This window comes from Pantherophis guttatus, chromosome 1 (assembly GCF_059756535.1).
Source record: "Pantherophis guttatus breed Tessera chromosome 1, ASM5975653v1, whole genome shotgun sequence".
Lineage (NCBI taxonomy): Eukaryota > Metazoa > Chordata > Lepidosauria > Squamata > Colubridae > Pantherophis > Pantherophis guttatus.
Window position 1 is genome coordinate 47843059 of NC_142063.1, and position 22564 is coordinate 47865622.

At 39.7% G+C, this 22564-nt stretch overlaps 1 protein-coding gene across 3 annotated transcripts in view; it reads left to right on the forward strand.

Annotated features, from left to right (window-relative positions):
* The window catches only part of KCNK10 (potassium two pore domain channel subfamily K member 10), a 52710-nt gene that overhangs the window by 27239 nt on the left and 2907 nt on the right, over positions 1–22564 (forward strand). For all 3 annotated transcript variants that reach the window (XM_034418277.2, XM_034418278.2, XM_060687356.2), the window contains 4 exons: positions 7109–7226; positions 10406–10566; positions 13419–13605; positions 21558–21700. In XM_034418277.2, coding sequence (XP_034274168.1) covers positions 7109–7226; positions 10406–10566; positions 13419–13605; positions 21558–21700 — 609 coding nt within the window. The remainder of the gene's footprint in view (positions 1–7108; positions 7227–10405; positions 10567–13418; positions 13606–21557; positions 21701–22564) is intronic.

Genomic DNA, 22564 nt, shown 5'->3' on the forward strand with positions numbered 1-22564 from the left:
TTAGGCCACTGAGTAAGCCCCCTGCTCAGGGCTGGAATCCAATGAAAGCCAGAACAAATGTCTAATGAGTCTCAGCTTGATCATATCCAGCTAAAGAAGCCAATGACCTTTCCAGATAATTGTTCCTGGTCCCCCCACTCCCCTTGCATTATTGTAACCTGAGCTGTATACAGTATTGTGATTCTGCTTTGGGCCAAGCATGGGGCATTTTATCCTGTCCTTTCACCTCAGTCTGTTAAAGAATGACCATTTTGCTAATGAAAAGGCAGGTTGTTTCATTGTAAAAGCCAGGTATTCTAAACAAGCTTCAGCTCAGGGGAATTCACTTTTGTCCTACGGCATTTTAGGGACCCTCATGGGAACTGTTTTTGGAAAAGTAAAATGTCAGAAAGTGTAAGTTTCTGGAATGGATTTTAGACAAGTAAAGAGGCAAATGAGAGTAGCTGCTAAAAATAGATAAGAAGCAGAGATTCTACATATAAAATGACCCCCAAATTGGCCATCTGGGAGAAATGTGTGGAATGAATAGGATTTAAAGAATCAATCACTTTGCAATTTATATCAATATGGATTTTTAAAATTAGGGTCTCTTTGTAATGGGCATAGCAACATTTGCCATTGCACCAGGTTCTGTCTGCCTAAGGAAAACAAAAGTTTAAAAGAATAAAGTTAAAGCTCTGATGGCTCCTCAACCTGTCTCTACAGTGCCCTGGACCACTCTGATGGGCAAACTAAAGGCACACTATGCGCCTGCTCCCTCTCGCATGTCCCGGCGATTTACATTCCACCAGAGGGTCCAGAAGGAAGGGGAGTCCATTAACTCTTACATGGCTTCCCTCAGGGCCACTGCAATAGATTGTGAGTTCCCAAACCTAGATGATTCCCTCCTTGAGCAGCTGGTGTGTGGTGTGAGGGACACGAGACTACAACGTCGCCTTTTAGCAAAAAATGACATCTGCCTCCAATCCGCTTTGGATGAGGTGTGCGCATATGAGATGTCAGAAAAATCTGCGGCTGAGATGCACAGGGCTCCATCCGCACTTGCAACTGCCCGGTCAGTTCACTATGATGATGTCTTTTCCGATGACCTCACAGACGAGGAAGATGATGTGAGTCGCCTCAAATCATCCCCAACAAGCAAACAGCAAACAGAACGAAAACAACAACAAGCACCTTGCCTCGGCTGCGGCGAAAACCATCCTCGCTCATTGTGCCGTTTTAAGACCGCAGTCTGCCGACGATGTGGCAAAAGGGGTCACCTGGCTAAAGTCTGTCGCTCCAGCCCACAGGACAACACCCCTCGCTCAGCCAGATGCTTCCAAAGAGGCCACCAAGCCACCAGAGAGGATTGTTTCACCATCACCAGAGAGGACACCAACCCTGCAGTGTCGATCAGCCATTCATCTACAAGCCCCAACAAAAAACTTTTTCTAACTTTCAGAATAGAAGGGGTGCCCTGCAAGATGGAGGTGGACACGGGCTCCTCCAAGACCATTGTTGCCTGGAACACACTACAAACAATAGTCCCTAGCTTCTCCAGGGGTCACCTAACTGCCTGCAACACCAGGCTTCGTGACTATCAAGGGAACAATATTCCCATTCTGGGGTGTGCCAAATTTTTAGTGGAGAAAGGCGTGTTCTCAGGGCGCCTCCCATTAGTAGTTGTAAGGGGGAACCTTCCCAATTTGCTAGGGCTTGATTGGTTCAAGGCCTTGGGCCTCAACATCACAGGCATTCATGCTACCACCACTAACGATTTTGAGGCCTTGACTACTAAATTTGCTGAAGTCTTTGATGACTCCCTGGGTAAATATGTGGGAAACCCTATATCCTTCAACATTGATCCCCAAGTGTCCCCTATCCGGCTTAAGCCTCGACGGGTGCCTTTTGCACTACGTCCTAAAGTGGACAAGGAACTGGATAAGCTGATTGCACAGGGGGTGCTTGAGCCCACAGATCATTCTAAGTGGGAGACACCCATTGTCATTCCCACCAAACCAGATGGTTCCGTGCGCATCTATGGTGATTTCAAATGCACACTGAACCATGCACTGCAAGCACACCCTTATCCAGTCCCCGTGGTCCAGCACCTCCTCCACTCTTTGGGTCAGGGGTCTATTTTTGCCAAGATGGATATGGCACAGGCATATCAGCAGCTCCCTGTGGATGATGCCACAGCTGCTGCCCAGACTATTGTCACACACAGAGGTGCCTTTAAGTGCCGTCGCTTACAATTTGGAATCAGTGTGGCTCCTGAGTTGTTTCAGGGTCTTATGGAACAGCTATTACATGGAATACCGGGAGTCATCCCTTACTTCGATGACATTTTAATCTCGGCTACCAGCCAAGTTGCCCTTATTAGCCGCTTACGACAAGTTCTCACCCGGTTTCAGCAAACGGGCCTTAAGCTCAAAAAATCTAAGTGTACAATTGGGGTTCCTAGGGTTGAGTTCTTAGGGTTTCTGATAGATGCTAAAGGTCTGCACCCTACCCCATCAAAGATGGAGGCCATTAAAAAAGCCCCTACTCCGATGTGCAAAGCTGAATTGCAGGCTTTTCTAGGCTTACTCAATTTTTACAGTGTGTTCCTGCCACATAAGGCATCTGTGGCGGAACCTCTTCACAGGCTATTAGACTGTAAGGCTCCCTGGGTATGGGGCAGGGCCCAGGCCTCGGCTTTCACTGCTGTCAAAGATCTCCTTACCTCAGATGTAGTACTGGTCCAATACAGCGACAGTATCCCCTTAACTTTGGCTTGTGATGCCTCTCCATATGGCATAGGGGCTGTCCTGAGCCACCTACTGCCAAATGGAACCGAGGCTCCAATTGCTTATTTTTCTCGGACCTTATCCTCGGCCGAGAGAAATTATAGTCAATTGGACAAAGAGGCCCTGGCGGCTGTTGCTGCTGTCAAGTGGTTTCATGACTATGTGTATGGCCGTTTTTTCCAATTGATAACTGACCACAAGCCCCTGCTGGGGTTGTTAGCTGGCAACAAGCAAACACACCAGATCATGTCCCCTCGTCTATCTCGATGGTCCATCTTCCTTGCAGCTTACAATTATCAGCTGGTCTATCGGCCTGGCAGAGAGCTCTCCAACGTGGACGGCCTTAGCCGATGCCCTCTTCCTTTAGCTGTGGAAGACCTGGCTCCTGCCTCAACTGTGTTTTTGATGGACGAATTTCCTACCTTGGTCACCACGGCCGACATTGCCAAATATTCTAAACGAGACTACACCATAGTGCAGGTTCTTGACTGGGTGTGCAGGGGGTGGCCACAGGGACATCTGCCAGAGGAATTCCTGCCATACAAAGCGAGACAGCATGAGCTGTCCATCTTGAAGGGTTGCTTATTGTGGGGCAACAGAATAGTGGTCCCCCCTAACTTACGCACCCCCATATTAAAATCTTCGCATGAAGGGCATCCTGGCATAGCCAGGATGAAGGCTTTGGCTATGTGTGGTGGCCTAAGTTAGATCAGGCTGTCACAAAGTGGGTAGAGGGTTGCCAGAGCTGTCAGCAGTCCCGGCCAGCACCCCCCACAGCCATCCCTACAGAATGGGAGACCCCCAGAAACCCATGGTCCCGAATCCATATTTACCTGGCTGGCCCGGTCCAGGGGCAAACCTTTTTGGTAGTGGTTGATGCATACTCTAACTGGGCAGAGGTGTGGCTACGTATGCCACAGTTTGTGTATTCTTAACAGATCTTAACAGATTAATAGAGTTGGAAGCAATGGTGGGTTGCCTCCAGTTCGGACCGGTTCTATAGAATCAGTAGTAAAACTGGCGGGAGGCTCCACCCACTGACCCTGACATCATCAGAAGCGATCTGTGCATGCGCAGAAGCTTCTGCATGTGCACACGCGCGCAATCCCGTTGCGAACCGGTAGTAAAGGTAATTAGAACCCACCCCTGGTTGGAAGGGACCTTGTAGGTCATCTAATCCAACCCCCTGCCCAGGCAGGAGACGCTGCACCATTTCTGACAAATGGCAGTCCAATCTTTTCTTGAGATAAAAGTGAGAAGATTCTACATAGGACAATCTTGTGTTTCCCTCCAGTATCTGAAAACTTCAGTACTTCACTTTATATAAATGCAAATGTTTCCTAGATAAACATACATTTTGGTATTATTTTCAGTTTTGATATGCTGCAGTGACAGTTTCTTTCAGTAACCTGGAACAATAGCTACTGAAACATTAGCAGAGTATGTAGGTAAATCATTTTTCCAAGGGCCTACTTTTTCCCGGACAAATCTTTTGATTCTCTTAGTTCATTTACTTCCTACAGTCAACTTGGAGTTTTGATCGTCTGTTGCTAATATCGTGCCCAACACATGCACTTATTAGAAGCCTTTAATAAAACCACCAATGTGCTCTCTTTTCTGGTGGGATTATTTTATCCTTGCTGAGTGGGTCACTTTATGTCTCAGCCTGTCTCACTCAGCCTGGCTAGGTGGCTCAGTGGCTAAGATGCTGAGCTTGTCGATCAGAAAGATCGGCAGTTTGGCGGTTCGAATCCCTAGTATAGGTCTCCTGCGTGAGGAGGGGGTTGGACTAGATGACCTCCTAGATCCCTTCCAACTCTGTTAACTGTTATAGTTAGTTGTGTGCCATTGCCATTTCATTTTAACATGGCACCACAATTGCTACATGGACCCCTTGTTCATTTCATGCATGAGAATCCATTCATGAAACGAATATAAAAAACATTTGGCAAGAAAAGGTAAAAGCGCAGAGTTCTTGACCTGGGAGAAGAGCTTTATGTCAGCTCCTGGCCAAAAGAAAAACAAGATAAAAAATAAATTGCATTGCTAATGTGGGTAGGAAAGTTGAGGTGCAACCCGAAATGTCTGTGACATAACCTTTTGAAAGATAATTAGGAATAGTATAGTTCTTGATTCATTTTTTCTTTTACAAATTTCAATACCAATCATAAACTCTTGTCTAGATTAATGAAATATAGTGCACGTGGAACTAAATTTGAAGACAATGAAAGAACTTCTGTTGGCAGCATTTTCTGTTACGGATTTGTGAAGCAAATTTTTATACCAGCCAAGTAGTCTCATAAATGTCACTTGATGATAACTAAATGCAGAATGCCATTAAATTGTGCACAGCTTTAACAGATCACCACTTGTTTACTTGTTTTCACACCAACAGAAATAATGTGGGCAATTAATTGGCCACAAAGGAAGAAGGTTTTTTTTCTGCATACGTTGTCTTCTTCATGCATTGTTTCCTTTGCTTGGGACAAAAAAAAAGCTTTTGGAGAATTTGAGTTTTCTAGATTACTGAGGACTATGCAGAAGAAAATAGCTTAGAAATCAGAGGCCCAAGGGAGAAAAGCCTGGATAGCAGGGACATCCAGAGAGGAGGCCAACAATGTCAAAATTGGTAAGGGGGGGGGGCACAAGTGTTTGTGAGTGAAGCCCTGTCTTGTTTTGTGCGTGCAATGCATGCTAGTCATTTAAAAAAGAGGTGAATTTCCATGTTTCATCCTCCATTTTGACAATATGGACACTCATTCAAATTAGCACTCAAAGAGAATATATAACTGGCATGCATGTGATTAAAGACTTATTAATCTGTTGCATTTCTACATTCAAATGGGAAAATAAATCTCTTGGGAATACCAGATTCCTGTTTCTTGAATTCTGAGTACACCTTATAATATTACATATACTTGTAGTTGGGAAGCAGTCAACAATATGTTGACTTGCAAGGTAGTCTCTAGAGTATCTGGATTGTCTTCCTATATACATGAGAAGGAAGCAAGAATGAATGCAAAATTATATTGATTTGTTATGTATCATGGGAAAGTTGGCAGAATTATGCTTGCAAGGGATGAGAAGTAGCAGTGAGCAAAATTTGAAAAGTGCAACACTTTGTGCTATGCAAAGAGTGTGCAAACCAGATTTCTGTTCTTCAGGTTACTGAGTAATGTATGAATATGAGGGAAAAAGTTTATTGTAAGCTTGTCAATTTAGAAAAATAGATAAGGAAGCAAAGAGTTTTGAATTATGGAATGTTTTGCATGATTATGTTGAATGTAATAAGAATGTTATATGGTAGAAAGGAAGTGTGATAATTAAATTAAATGTGTTGGAAATGCTGAACAGAGAGTAAGATAAGAATATGTGATATTTTCTTTATTGTAGTTATAGATAAAAGTATGATATCTTATGCTTTTATATAATATAAGATGCTTGTAGCGATTGTAGATGTGTGTTGATTGAGGACATAAATGCACATGCATTTTCATGGAGCTGTGTTGTATACCAAGATTGAACTATTTGCAGTAAATGTTAGATCACATGACAAACTGAGGAGTGAAAATCAAAGTATCAAAGTAGCTGAGAGAGAAAATGGAGCAAATAATTCTGTGTTGCATATAAAAGCTGAAACGTTAGAGCAGAATTCATTTTTGTATCATGGTGCAAATGCTGGTAAAAAAGTAATGTGTGATGTATTGTGGGGAATGAATGTTTCAAAAGATACAGAATTTGCCATGCATGAAGAAATGGTTTTGCCCACTTTGTTAGAAGTGATTTACAAATTACAGATTCCAAAAATTTCTTCCCGCATGGAAGTATATTAGAGTTTATAATCTTAACAATGGTGAAGGTCACCATATAAGAGAAGGTTTAAATAGAAAAGTTGACATAAGGAGATACACAAGACAGTATGCATCTTAAATACTTACACAGGTAAGTTCTTTTCTTTGGCTTCTGTATCTTGCAAAATGCAGCATCTTGCATCTTCTTGAGATGTGTCCATGTAAATTAGTGTATTACTGGGAACCCATGGTGTTTGAAGGAATCTATTTTATTTTATACTTAAAAGAGTTACAGCTATACAACTCCAATAGACTCTGGGAGAAGCTTTGACTCAGTGATAGAGGAATATGGCTTTGTATGTAGAAATTGTGTGGGACATCTTGTATCAGAGAGGCCAAGCAGTAGACAATGGATAATTTTTTTATTGCCTGGAACTTTAGAGAAAAGAATTGGCAGCAAGCACCATCAATCTTGCATTTGGAAGACAAGATATTTTGTTCAGTTACAATATATTCTGCTCTCAATTTGCTTCTTTTCTTTTTTTGTAGCGGGTTATGAATGCTACCAGTGCAGGAGTCAACCCCGTTGGAGATTCTTCTAATAGCAGCAGCCACTGGGACCTTGGAAGTGCCTTTTTCTTTGCAGGAACTGTCATTACTACTATAGGTATCTATTTATGCATATTTATAATTTATATTTCTGAATGATTCTGTCTTGGTATGATCAGATACGGGGAAAATGGGCTTTACTGTATATAGCCTATCAACTACTACTTTCAGAGGTCTGAAGTATGGAGCCCAACCATAGAGTCTAAATCAATCAATAAAAGGCACCCCCCCAAAAAAATGAATTAATCAGGAAGAAAACTATAGAATATTTTAACAGATGTATCAATCAACATTGAATAATAGACAGTAGCCAAAGAGGGCAAAGTAAGGAGATTCCCAAGGACATGGCATAACACAATACATGTCTTGAAAGAATAATGGGAGTGATTCAGCTGACAATGAAAACAAAAAGATTTAAAGTAGGTTTATTTGACTGTCAGCTGCCTTAGTTGTTACCTTTGCTGTATTTCTTCAAATGGAATCAGAACAGTCAACAGAGGTTACTGCAAGCCTTCATTCTCTTTTGTGCATAAGTACACACTTAACACACACACATACATGCCATATTGCCTAGTTTACCTTTGGAAATAATAGAAAGCAGCATTTTTTTTTTTTACAAAGCCAAAGCTGACTTCTGCTTGCTCTGTTTATCAAACTGGAAAAAAATGCTAGTATTTTCTGGTGAAATAGCTTTTTATAATTCAGTCCTACTATTTAAGACTAGCAAGTGGTTGTTCTGGAATTAGAACCGAACTGTGGTTCATTTGAGATACAGAAGGGCTGTTGTTGCATGATGCTGTTTAGCCTTTTTTTAGTTTTTTTTTTGGGTGTTCCTCACCAGTTGAATTAGAACCTTGTTCACTGGCAGATTTTTGCAATTTTAGAATAGCTATACTTAAGTGGTGGGAAAAAAATGTCTCTGAAAAAAGGATGCATGCAGGCACACCCCTATTTCAAGTGAGTTGACAACAAGAGCAAAGGCAGATCTACCAGTGAATGGGGACTGCGTTTCAAATGCAGGAGAGGCATTCTCCCAACTGACAGATTTAATGATGAATAAACATTCCAGATCTGGAGCTGCAGGCTTACTAAGCAAATAAATGTAAGGAGCACTCAGCTGGGTTGGAGCAAAGGTCTATCAAGCTGAACATCTGGTTCCCTACAGTGATCAACCAGCTGCACCCAGGGTAGCAGCAAAGTTATTCACATATTATAATTATAGAGGAATTTAGAAATAAATGACTTCAACCCGTATTGAAGCAAAGCTTACTGAATTATCCGTGCAGCAGTCCTGTTTGTCCTGGTTGCAAATTTGGGTCTTCCTTTGATGAGCTGGCTGGGGCATTCTGGCAGTTGAAGTCCTCCAGGCTTAAAGTTACCAAGGTTGGAGACCCCTGAGCTACTTGGTCATCTAGATTTTTGAAACCCAAATACAGCAAGTCTAATTTTTATATACATCTCTGTTACTCTCCCCCCACCCCCCTCAAATGCTACTAGAGAATAATGATGGATGTTATAACTGCAAAATAATTTCTGGATATTTTTACAGCATTTGCATGTTTAGTGCTTATATTTCCAAACCAAACATAGGCAACCAATCTTTAATAATAGCTGGCTAGGGGATTCTTTACAGATTGCAGTATGTATTTTAAGTTATAAAATATTGATTACAGCTTAAAGTTTTTAAAGAACGCAACCAAACATTAAATCCAAATCTTGAATGTAAAGATATGTATTGTCTCATATTTAACAGCTCAACTTGTACCTCCTGTTTAGCCTGTTCACAATTTGCTGTGAATATTTTGTTTTAGTTTTGTTTATTGAATGTGAATTTTTAAAAAGCTACCAGCCATTACTATTACTTTATAGCAAGCTAAGTTCCATCTTCTGTTGAAGTTCCAAGTGATATTAAACATTTATGAATCCATTGTTGTAAGTATATCATTATGAAGTGCTAGAAATTTTGCCATATAGCTCATTAACCATAGACACAGGCATACAAATCCCAATCTACTTTATTTTGTCAGCAGGGACACAGTCGATAATCCCCCTTTCTCCCTTCATTTAGTCTTCTGGAGCGTATAGCTACATTGTGCATCTTAAATGTGTTTAAAAGCTTATCAGTAAAGATAAACTGAAAATATACGAAAATGAAATAAAAGCAAGTACAAGGATTAATATCATGCTCATAATATATTTCACTTAAATTGTTGGCAAAACAAATAATTAATTAAAGCATGTACACTTATAATTGTAATAGTCAAATTCCTGGCCTGAATAAGACGGGGAATATGAAGCAGTTAATATACAGGCCTCATCCCATGTTTAATCTTGGCTTCTACTGTAGTATCACATGACAAGCCGAGGCTTGAATTTCCATGATACTGTGTCCTAAGACAGGATTAAGTTAGTTTTAGATAGTTGAGGTTTTACTTAAAACAACAACAATGGCCTGAGCAGTGTGTTCTGAAGTCATAGAAATGAACAGCAATGCATTATGAAGTCACACAGAAATAGATAGCAATGCATTTTTTTTCTGTTTTTTTAATTGGTCACAGGGTTATAGCAGTGTTTTTCAAAATTGGCATTTTTAACATAGGTGTATTTAAAGTCTCCAAATTCCTCAGCCAGAAGTTGGCATCTCTTTTAGTTAGATTATATGATTTGGACAAGGGATAGATGGGGAACTCATCAAGGAGCCTGAGTGGCGTAGGAGGCTAATGCCTCCTAAGGCAGCATTTAACATCCAGCTGCCTGCAATTACTGCGAGTTCAATTCTCCCCAGGCTCAAGGTCGACTCAGCCTTCCATCCTTTCTAAGGTGGGTAAATTGAGGACCCAGTTGTGGGGGCAATAAGCTGACTTTGTATAAATATACAAAAGTATGAAGGCTATTGCTTAACGCATTGTAAGCTGCCCTGAGTCTCCGGAGAAGGGCGGCATATAAATCAATTTTTTTTAAAAAAATTTGCAGACGACACCAACTGGCAGGAATAGCCACACTCCAGAAGATAGGTTTAAGATACAGAAGGATCTTGACAGACTTGAACATTGGGCGCTATCTAACAAAATGAAATTCAATGGTGAAAAAAGTAAGGTTCTACATTTAGGCAAGAAAATCAAAATGCACAGGTACAGTATATGTGATATGTTGCTCAATAGTCGTAACTGTGAGAGGTGTTCCTCCTCACAATCTTCAGAAGAGAGAGCTCACAACCAACTTCTTTTTTCTCAACAGGTTATGGAAATATTGCCCCAAGCACAGAAGGCGGAAAAATTTTCTGTATTTTGTATGCCATCTTTGGGATCCCACTTTTTGGCTTTCTGCTAGCTGGCATAGGTGACCAGCTTGGAACCATCTTTGGGAAGGGCATTGCACGAGTTGAAAAGGTCTTTCGAGTAAGACTGAGATGTTTATTCCCCCCCCCTTTTTTCTCTTTTAGTTCTGAATCTTAATGGCAAAGCATTTGTGCTTCTGAAAAATGTGGCTTAATGGGACCCAGTGATGCCACCTGTCTCATAGATGTATTTTCACCATTTAGGAAAAGCATTGTTATAAAAGTTACAGAATTCTTAGCTAGATAGTGCTGAGGGACTTTTAGGGGAAAAAATAAAGAATGTGTGAGTTGCAATAGAACATAGGCAGTTCTGTGTTTTGCCAGAGGACATTCCTTCCAAGGCTATCCTCCCAATAGGCTGCCAGGTAACCTTAAATTAAATCTAACATATACATTCTGTTAAAAATCTCCTTTGTCACTTCCTACTTCTTTCTTTGGCATATTTCTTGACTTCTAAGGGATGATTCTCTTTGTAATTAACTCAATTCGTATCTCCTGTTTGATATTGTTTGATAACTTTACAGAAGAAGCTGAGATTTAGATCAGGAAAGGAATTAATTTATTCTGTGCAACTTGTTATCCCTGAACAGTGTGTCTGTGTATGTTTGATGATTTAATCTAGAGCCATCCCAGTTCATATTAATTGCAGCGGAATTGAAAACTGCTCACTCTTTAAAGTGCTTCAATCAGCAGATGGGAATCATCCAACTTCTGGATTTTCTTTCTTTCGATACCCTCAAAATGACAGTAGCATTCTAGGGTGTAAAACTAGTTTAATATCGTTCTCTTTGAATGCAGATTTTTTTTGTACAGGAAGGTTTTATCTGAAATAGTCTTCAGTCATGCAAATGACTGCAGTTTACCTTTACTCTACCTCCAATCTGAAATTATATGAGCCCTGAAAAAAATATTTACTTCATCTGCAGTTTTGTATGAACAGCCAAGTGTTTATGAGAGGAAAAGGCAGGAAAGATAGGAATCAATCAAAAAACCTTTTATTACTATATAATCTCAATTTAGCTTTCCCTAAACTGTACAGTCTAAGTAGTGTTCCCCAGCTTTGGCAAGCTGAAGATGTGTGGAGTTCAACTTGCAGAATTCCCCAGAAACCAGTGTGGAGTTGAAGTCCATTTTGGGTTGGTGATTGGGACCAGAGGTCTTCTGAGCTTTTGGACTTGTGCTGGAGTCCATTCTCAGGGAACTTCTCTCTATCAGAATGTTCTAGACCAGGGGTGTCAAACTCGCATCGCCACGGCATCATCATGTGGCGTATTGGGACTTTTCCCCTCTCCGCTAAACCGAGCGGGGGCAGGGCCAGCATGTGACACATCAGGCTCGCAGCCCTTGAGTTTACATTCATATTTAGACTATTCATTCTGTTAGAGAGAAATTCCCTGAGAATGAGCTCCAGCATGCACCTGAAAGCTCAGAAGACTAAATCTCTGGTCCCAATCACCAACCCAGATTGGATCCTGCACTTGTTTCACTTGTTCGGATCTCCTCAATGGAATATTTCATATTTGAAGCATCTTCTCTATGCATGGATGTATGTTTCTATGTTTGTATTTGTGAAAGGGGACAGGAAGGGAACAACAATATAATATGACACTTCATTTCATCAATGTTCTGTAACAGCCTTCTCTAAGCCAATATTGTCCGAGTATTTTGGGATTATATCGCTAGAATTCTCAGCCAGCATGGCAACAGCTGATTGTGAATAGTGGGAGTTGGACTTCCAACATATCTGGAATACATCAAGTTAGGGAAAGCTAATTTAAAGTTGCTCTATCCCAATGCACTTTATCTGAAACCAATCCTGCTATAATTGGAAGTACTGCATGCACAGAAAAGAAGAGCGAATCCCACACTGAGCAAGAAAAAAAATCCTTAGTTTTATGCTAATATATTGATGGCTAATACTAATACTATACTGTGCAGGATAAACTTCTATACTGTTGAGGATAATTATATTATTTAATCATTCAAGGGCAGGGTATGCAACTCCCTTGGTGAATAATAAAATCATCAACCTGCAATTGTTAATGGAGCTATAGGATGGCTGTGGTGTTGTGCCTTTAGGGATGAGCATGGACCCCTTCTTGATGTGAGGTTGGCTGTTCATTTGGTGTAGATTTCAGAGGTGTGGTTGAATAAATGGTTTGATGAATGTAGCTGTGAAGTACACTTTTGAAGCAGCTTCATAAAACTTTGCAGACTGTGTGACCTTTTGCAGAGATGCAGATGTGCCATTATGTCTCATGTGTAGGAACTGGATTTCTGTTCAGGCACTGTGGGGGATACTGGCCCTTATATGATGTAAAGTATTTCAGTAAAGAAAAGCATATTGTCCCCATGCCTTGATGAGCCAGACTATATTTTTTTTCTGTAGGTCCCATCCAGGTGAATTGTGCTGCCCTTTTTTGGATCTAAAGTGCACATTTCTGCAATGCAGAGTAAATGATGCATGCATACTGTATGAAAGCTCATTCTTTTCTGAAGCATGAAATCATGAATGACTAATCATTTTGTCATACTTTGATTCAAGTATACACATGCACAAAATATACTTCCATTTCCATTATTCTTTTTCTGCTTCTGCTTCTATTTTTTCTTCAAGAGCAATTGTCATGTTTTTGTAAAAATTAAGGTTTAGCAGCCACTCATTCTTCTCTTTGGAGTATTGTAAACTTTACTACTAGGAAGTTTGACAGTGGGGGAAATACTGTGATTTCATATACACAGTTGTGAGATTAAAACTTGTACAGTATTGCATATTTCTCATGTTTACAGTCCGTTTGCAATTCCTAATGAATGGATGGTTTTTAATATATTGCCAGGCAGCAATTTATGTTGTGTCAGTTTCTGAAACCAGTGCCCTGAAACCCACAAATGATGATCATTTTCTTTTTGCAGAAGAAACAAGTGAGTCAGACAAAGATTCGTGTGATCTCTACCATTCTTTTCATCCTGGCCGGATGTGTTGTTTTTGTCACCATTCCAGCTGTCAGTTTCAAATATATTGAAGAATGGTCAGCCCTGGACTCTTTTTATTTTGTCGTCGTCACTCTGACCACAGTTGGTTTTGGGGATTTTGTGGCAGGTGAGACATTCCATCAATTGATTGATTGCTTGATTAATTGCAGTGAACTACTGTATGTCCCATTTATCAAGAGACAAGTCTTACCAGCCTGCCTTACAAATAGCATGTTAAATTTGTAGGCATGAAAACTACAATATTAACCCATAAACATGGGCTTTTGTCAATTAAGTGAAGGTGTATGCTTTCAAACTGGAAACTGAAAGCATATAATTGTTTTGAAATTATTTTTTCTAGCCAGTAAGAAGGAAAAAAGTGATAGGGGAAGGGGCAGGGGTGAAATGCTCCCGGTTTGGAACAGCTCGGGCGAGTAGGTAGCGATGGTGGCGGGAAGTTCGGAGAACCGGTAGCAAAAATCCCTGCCCCCATCCCCCATGCCCAACTGAGCCGCGCGATCATCAAAGGCTTTTTTTCTTTTAAATGCTTCTGACGAGCCAAGCTCTGACAATCCAAGCTCTGACGATCCCAGCTGAGTTGCCTGCCGATCAGGCAAGTAGTAGTAGTAACAAATTTTAGATTTCACCATTGGGAAGGGGAATTACATTTGTGCTATTGCGGGTTTCTGTACTGAAAACAACATATTGGACAGAATGTGATATGATTCAATTTCGAGTCAGAGGTTATTCTAATCCTCTTATTTCTATTGCCATTCAGTTTCCATTTCTTTCACTTGGTTGCCCATGAGTGCCACAAACTGTCCATTCAGTTACTGTCCCAACATTGAAGGTGGGAAATAATGAGAAAAATTAACAAATATCCTTGGTGTTTTGACTGTTGTACTGGGGGAATTATACACATACAAGTTATCATTTTCTTCCCAGTGAAATGCTAGTAAATACTGGCTAGATTACTCATTATGAGTGAGATTCCAAATATTAACAGTAAAAGGACTTTTCAGAAACAAATGTCCATATCTTCTGTAAGAAATAAGGCTGGTAACATAAGAACCAGGAAGTCTCATGTTAAAGAACGCTATTTGCTCAATAAAGATAAGGTGCCTTTTAAGACTATCAAAATAAAGGCCAATTTCCATGGACTAGGAAAGGCAGGAGAACATAAACTTTGGCGTAAACACCTATATAAAGGAGTTAATTTTTGTGCACTGTAAGGAACACATTTCTGTGTATATGACTTGTTTCCTGTCTGCAATAATAAAGACAGCAAACAGACAGATAGACAGACAAAAATTGTGTTCAGCCTGGAAAACCAATCTCTAAGGATGGAATACTGGAAGAGATTTACAGTTGTGCATGTGTAAAGTTCAATGGCCTGTGACTGCTAAATTTGCTCATTTACTCCTCCCAAAGTTACAGAAGAGAGGCTTTGCCAAAAGAATATGATATAGGCTCTCTTGCAATGCCACTAACTGTAGATTAAATCACCAGTGCCCTGCTCCAGTATATGTACCCAGTGTCAATCCCAATTGATTTATTAGGGCATGTCACTTAACTCAACAGGTGGTTGAGTTAGCTGATATGTCCTAATCAGGGGTGAAATCTAAAATTTGTTACTACCAGTTCTGTGGGCGTGGCTTGATGGGGTGGTGGTAATGTGACGGTGGGCATGGCCAACTTTTTTTTTTAACTTTTAAAAGCATTTTTTCTACAACCTTAAGAGGTTGCAGAAAAAAATGCTTTTAGAAGCCTCTGAAGATCAGGCAACTCAGCTGGGATCATCAGAGGCTTTTAAAAGCATTTTTTTTTCTACAACCTCTTCGGCCGAAATGCTTTTAAAAGTAAAAAAAAAAGCCTCTGATGATTGTGTGGCTCAGCTGGGCATGGGGGGGGGGCGCGCAGGGATTTTTGCTAGTGGTTCTCAGAACCACCCGCCACCATTGCTATTGGGATCGGGCCATCCGGTCCGAACTGGGAGCATTTCACCCCTGGTCCTAATCATCAACAAATAATTGAGGGTTCCATATCAGTCTCCATCTAAGGCCCTGTAGCTATTGATATTTGATGCCAATCACTAGCAGTCCTATTTGAAACATAAAATAGGAATGTGGACAGGTATACTGCCTTCCTTGCTCAGTGTGAGCTAAGACCTAAAGATTCCCACTGATTTTTCTTGCATAAAGTTATAATTGACCTGATAATTGAGAAAGTTGCAAGATGGACATTCTCTTTTCAAATGTCGCAAAAGAGTTTGGACTTGGATAGCTTTATACTTTTGTCATAATTATGAGACCATGTTCAGTGATCCTGTTGAATAGGTGATCTATCACCTCTGACAGGAGAAGGGTTCTATGCAAACTCATGCAACTGATTTTTACTTGTAGCTCAGGATGTGGCTGAAATGAAAGAGGCTTTATTGAATAGTATAAAGAGGGACTATAAGATGAAATATTGGACTAAAGTCATTCATTAATGGCACCCATAGACTATCAACATTCATCTAGATCTGTTTATGTAACTATGGGAAATCCAAGGAGCAAAATGAATGGCAGAACATGGTAAGGGAAGATATCACTATTCTTATTTTTCCACCTACTTCCAACCAAATATTAGAGAATTCAGAAGTCGCAGTAGTCTTTAATGGTTACTGGCCAGAATTCTGCAACAGAATTTTGCAAGTTAACTAAGTAGTAATGAAAACAATTACACAATTTCTATTTCAAACAAAATAAAATTGCCATAAAATTATATCTGGGTCATAGAGGTTGACAAAGGAATGTCTAGTTTTACAGATAACCAAATATTGACATATTCAAGGAAACAAAATCATGGCAGTCTAATAAAAGTAACTGTACATTAAAATAAATACTAACTGTCTGGTTGCTTTCCTGGTAGAAAGTTAAATGACCTCATAGAAGGTACAATAGAAGAGATGATAGAAAGCATAACATAACAAGATATATGGGTTCCAGAAATCCTTCTCCATAAGGGCATGATTTTAACTTGACAGAGATTTTTTTTATATTTTCCTTTGAGAATAGCTGTTGTGAGGATAATAAAACATGCTAATGTTAGTTCTCTTTGTAGTTTAGAGACAGTTGTTTGATTTAAAGTATCTTGTTGGCTTGAAACCTGATTTGATTATTCGGGAATACATTCCTGGGTTGGGCAGATTGATCTAGTTGGGCTTCCAAATCTCTGGCACATTGCTTGGGAGCAGTAAATGATCACAGGCCACAATCAGAACCCATAGTTGTGCAGGCTTTGTAAGAATGTTCTTTATTCTGTTGATTTGTAATTGTCCCCAGTGAGCAAAAAACTACATCTTCAAGCAATAACAATTAGTTCACATAGATATTTAGACATTTCTGTAACTACAGATTTAAATTGGCTCACAAATACCAAATAAGTTGCATGGCCTGCAATATTTTATATCAACTAAAGCTTCTAAATGATCTTCAGGGACACCCTTGAGGAGAGGATGTTAACAAATGCATGAATGACTATTCATCTAGGGTTGCTACTCTAGGAATGGTTGCAACGGTACTTGAACAGAAGCCCTTCTAGCCACAGTTGCCACCTGCTCAGCAAAGCACAGCTATGAGTCTAGAGAGCCTGCAAATTGTGTGCTGCCTTGGAGCAGGAGAGTACAATTCTGTTCAGAAACAAAGATGAAATTTTCCTGAAATGGTTAGGTTCACAAACCCAAAGCCATTTAGTTTTGGAGAAGCCCAGTCAGAGCCTATTCCTCTCAGTCCAAACCCTGACAGCTTCTAAGCATTGAATTGTACTTTTACCATCTATCACTTTTCAGCTTGAGAACAGAATGTATAAGTGGATATCATCGGCATATTGATTATATTGAACTTCAGGCTGACAGGTACCTTATCTTGAAATTAGAAAGAATAAAGAGAAGAAAGCTCCCTGAGGCATTCCATTGAGTGGAGGTGTCTAGGCAGATGGAACAGTATTCCCCTGCTCCGATCTCTTGGAGAAGACAACCATGGTCAATGGCATTAAAAACTGTTAAGAGATTAAGAAAACCAGAAAGTTGTGCTTTTTTGATCTAGTCTCTCCATAAGTCATCCACAAGTATAAGGTAAAGGTAAAGGTTCCCCTCGCACATATGTGCTAGTCGTTCCCGACTCTAGGGGACAGTGCTCATCTCTGTTTCAAAGCTGAAGAACCAGCTCTGTCTGAAGACGTCTCCGTGGTCATGTGGCTGGCATGACTAAACGCCAAAGGCGCATGGGACGCTGTTACCTTTCCACCATAGCGGGTCCCTATTTTTCTACTTGCATTTTTTACGTGCTTTTGAACTGTTAGGCTGGCAGAAGCTAGGAGAAGTAACAGGAGCTAACCCCGTTTTGCAGCATTAGGGATTCGAACTGCTGAACTGCCGACTTTTTGATCGACAAACTCACTTAGCCACTTAGCCACCACATCCCTTATTCACAAGTATAGCCAGGTAAAATTGTCTAAAATAAAATGGGAGAAGGCTTCTTGAGCAGGAGCAAACCACAACTTCCTTTACAGTGGAAGGAGACACCCCTTTGAAGCATTGATTACTTCTTATAATCCAGTTTCCTGCCATGAATGCCACTTTCCAGCAAATGCCACTTCTGTACAATCAAATCTAGCACCTTTATTCTGGATGCCCTTTTATTAAGTATGTAATTAGAGTCTTGAGTGAACCACAAACAAGATGCTTCAGAAAGTCCCCAAACTCTGAAAACTAACAGGATCTATCAGGCATTGGCCTCTTGGGCCCAGCTGCACCAACAAGGTCTCTCATGTGGTTTCTATGGATAGTCTCTTTTGATGCCTGCAGAGTCTCATAGTTGACCGCAGCAACCCCCTCCTCATTTAGGGAGTGTCCTGCTCTAGAAATCCAATCGAAAACTGAGAAAAGATTGATCTGACAAAATGTGTTTCTTGACACATCCGTGCTGATCTCTCAAATTTATCACATTTTTTATATTGCTCACAAATATATCTTTTTACAATCTGCTTTAGAAGATCCAACTTATTACCTGAATGATTCCACATGAGATATTTATAGGCATTTCCTTTCCCCTTTCTCTTTGTCTACTATGGCCAGTCAAGGCAATGAATTTAAGTGAATGTCTGGGCTAAATGTGACTGGAGTCAAGGTAACTGCTTGTGACAGGAGTGAAGGCAATCAATTACGAAAACCATAAAATAAGCAAGCTCTGTAGTGGAATTATTTTTCATTTGCAGTGTTGCTGTTTAAAGCTATGGACTTTGAAGGAACTCCTTTCTACTTTCCCAACAAGATGCTATACACTTTTATTTAGATAACCAGGAAGAAATCTGCATCTCCTACTCTGCACAACATCTCATTTGTAGGATTCTGAAGGAGAAATAGAATTAATGTGGTACCCATGTATTTATGGTCATCTGAAAATTGTGAAAGTTACTCTGCTGTCTGACATACAGAATAATACTGGCCCATGGCAAAATAATTTAAGCACTGATGAAATTAATGATTAAAATAGTGATCAGAAACATCATGAAGAATAGTTCCATCTTTCCTTTAAAAACACTTGACTATCTTGATGGCACAGTGGGAGAGTGCAGTAGAAAAACTAAATTTGATTTCATTTCATTTACATTTACATTTAAGTGTAACTAAAATAATTAGCTATCTTGATTGTTCCCCAGGCAAATATTGTATGATTGTATGATTGTCTTAACTGCTATGTATACTATGACGGTAGATTTTGAAGGATCTCATCTAAAGCTTTCAGGGATTAGATGTGGCTTTTGAGCCTTGGGCTATATACTCCTGCAGTAGATCATTGACATTTGCAAATTTATACCAGAGTAAACTTCTTTATGTTTATCAATTTGGAAAGGAATTTGTCCTGTTAATTTGTGGGCAGCAGGGAAGAAAAATGACAATCAAACACAAAAATATTGCACTGGTTTAGCTGGAAAGTAGTAGCATTTATTTTATAATGTCTGCTTATTCTGTGCAACAGATCACAGTTAACTCTTTAGTGATTCTCCCCTGGGACCTGTGATACATGATCAGAAGAACATCATCAGCTCATAAAAACAAGGGCACAGCTGCTTGCCCTTTGTTATACCTTGACAGCTGTAAAGCCATAACAATACATCTGTTGAAAGATAATTGAAACCAGAAGCAATATTTGAGTCTTTGCCAACCTTTCTATGCTTGGATTTCTATGTGAATCTTAAATCATTATAAGCATGCTCATATGCAGGCTACTTAGAATGCACCTTAAAAGATTCATTGCAGTGTTTCAAATTGCTAACAGACTGTAAAAATGCAGAAGGTCAGGGAAGTAGAAGATGGAAGACTAAACAACATTATAACAATAAAATTGAGTTCCCTGTGTTGGCTGTATTTAAATAAGAGACATTAACAGTATACACTCACTCACTCACTCACTCACTCACTCACTCACTCACTCACTCGCTCACTCACATAAAAATAAATTCCAGGTTCTCTTGACAAGAATCTGGAGTTGATATAGAGTAGAATGGATATAGTGGTGCTAAGTGACAGCAACATCAGGAAGAAGTATGAGAAGCTGGAGAAGTATCTGAAGGAGGAATTGAGATGATGTGAAAAGGCCCAAGGTGATCCCAGGGTGGTAAGGTCACTTGGGATCTGTGACATCTGAACTTGGAGAGAGGCTCCAGGAACAGCATCAGAACTCTCTGTCCAGAAGAATGTATTGCTAGGAGCAGCTAAGATACTGTACAGAACCTCCAAACTCCCAGGCCTCTGGTAGAGGACCCAAAATTTAGGAAGACATATGCCACTCATAAGAGTGAGAAGGGAATTTTTTTATGTTTATGTAGCTGTTGGGCCCGGAGGGGACACAGTGGCTCAGTGGCTAAGATGCTGAGCTTGTTGATCGAAAGGTCAGCAGTTCAGTGGTTCAAATCCCTAGTGAGTAACGGAGTGAGTAATGGGGTGAGCTCCCGTTACTTGTCCCAGCTTCTGCCAACCTAGCAGTTTGACAGCATGTAAAAATGTAAAGTAGAAAAATAAGGACCACCTTTGGTGGGAAGGTAACAGCGTTCCGTGAGCCTTTGGCATTTAGTCATGCTGGCCATATGACCATGGAGACATCTTCAGCTTTGAAATGGAGATGAACACCGCCCCCTAGAGTCAGGAACGACTAGCACATATGTGCAAGGGGAACCTTTACCTTTACCTTAGCAGTTGGGCCCATTTTTCCTCCCTGGTGAATAAATGCAACACTGTAAGGCACGCCTTTCCAGTGAGTAAAACTTACTGTCCTTAAAACATACATAGGACTGTACTGCAAATAGCATTTTTGGGGGGACATGGCTTTAGAGAGAACACATGCTGCAAAACATTGTGTTGATAACTAGCTTGTATTCTATAAAAAAAAAATGAAAATTATCACAAAAAAGGTGGAATTTCCTTTGCAGATTAATGAGTCTTAACGTTTAGCTATAAATAACATGAATATATTGAAAGCTGAAAACTTGTATCTGATTATACTGTATATTCTTGAGCAAAAAGCTTTTGTCATAAACACGAGTGTTAAAACAGTGAACTTATTCTAATCATTTATTATTTCTTTTTTGTAATAATTTTATTAAATTTACAAATATAGAACAGAATTAAAAAGAAAAAGAAAAAAAATAAAGAAAAAAAGACATACAAAGAAATGACTGCCTCTTCCCTCAAGACAAGTGCAAACAACTTCCGTAACTTTTCACCTTCTCTGATATTTCAGTGAAATGTCTCCTCTCCCCACTTCTTATCTCTTATCAATAAACAAATTATAAATCAATTTGCTAAATATCTTTATGTGCTGTCAGGATGGTATGAACATATTGTGAACATGCATACTGAGGTGAGTTAGCCAAGAGTCTTGCTCAAATATTGAAAATAATGTGGATTGGGAACATGAAAATGAAAAAGTGTAGTTTCACTTTTAAGATATGTTTTGCATCTACACATCTAAATGTTTTCTTGTGGTTGTAGTTGTTGCCATCATCATTGTCATCATCGTTGTCTTACCATCTTAGGAGGAAATGCAGAAATCCCTTACCGGGAGTGGTACAAACCCTTGGTATGGTTCTGGATCCTTGTGGGCCTTGCATATTTTGCTGCTGTCCTCAGCATGATTGGAGACTGGCTGCGGGTTATTTCAAAGAAGACTAAAGAGGAGGTAACTATTGACAAGTAGCTTATTTATTTATTTATTTATTTATTTATTTATTTATTTATTTATTTATTAAATTTCTATACCGCCCTTCTCCAAATAGGACTCAGGGCGGTGCACAGCCAAGATAAAAACAGAGCATACAAAATTTAAAAACAGTATTAAAATAATTAAATATTTGGCCGTAAATTAAAACAACCCAATTTAAAATCAATTTAAAATTTAACTCAAGCCAGCCCAGCTACTTGAAATAAATAGGTTTTCAGGGCCCGACAAAAAATCCGGAGGTCTGTTATTGTACGTAACTCTGGGGGAAAGTTATTCCAGAGGGTGGGCGCCGTCACAGAGAAGGCTCTCCCCCTGGAGGTCGCCAGCCGGCATTGTCTGGCGGACGGCACCCTGAGGAGGCCCACTCTGTGCGAGCGTACTGGCCGGTGGGAGGCTATTGGTGGCAGAAGGCAGGATGTTTTGTGTCATGTTATAACAGCTTTCGGGTTTGAAGTTTACTCTTTCAGTACTCAATACAGCACATAACAAATTTGTGAAAAAATATCCAATATCTTAAAAAATAAAATAAAATAATCCAAATAAATTTTAAAACAACATTAAAATAATTAGTTGTTTATTAAACTTTATAAAGAAGATTATGGGCTGAAGGTCACCTCTAATTTTGAATAGTAAAAGCTGTACTCAGAAATTGTCATTTATTGGGTAGACAAATTCTAATTGAATTCAATTAAATTAGAAGTTCATATTTTTTTCATCTCATGAGAATTTGCTACATTGGAGTAATTCTTGCTTTTTAAAAGCTGCTAATTTTTTTTTTTAAAAAAACAACCAACTAATCATGAAGCTATAACTCTCAATCAG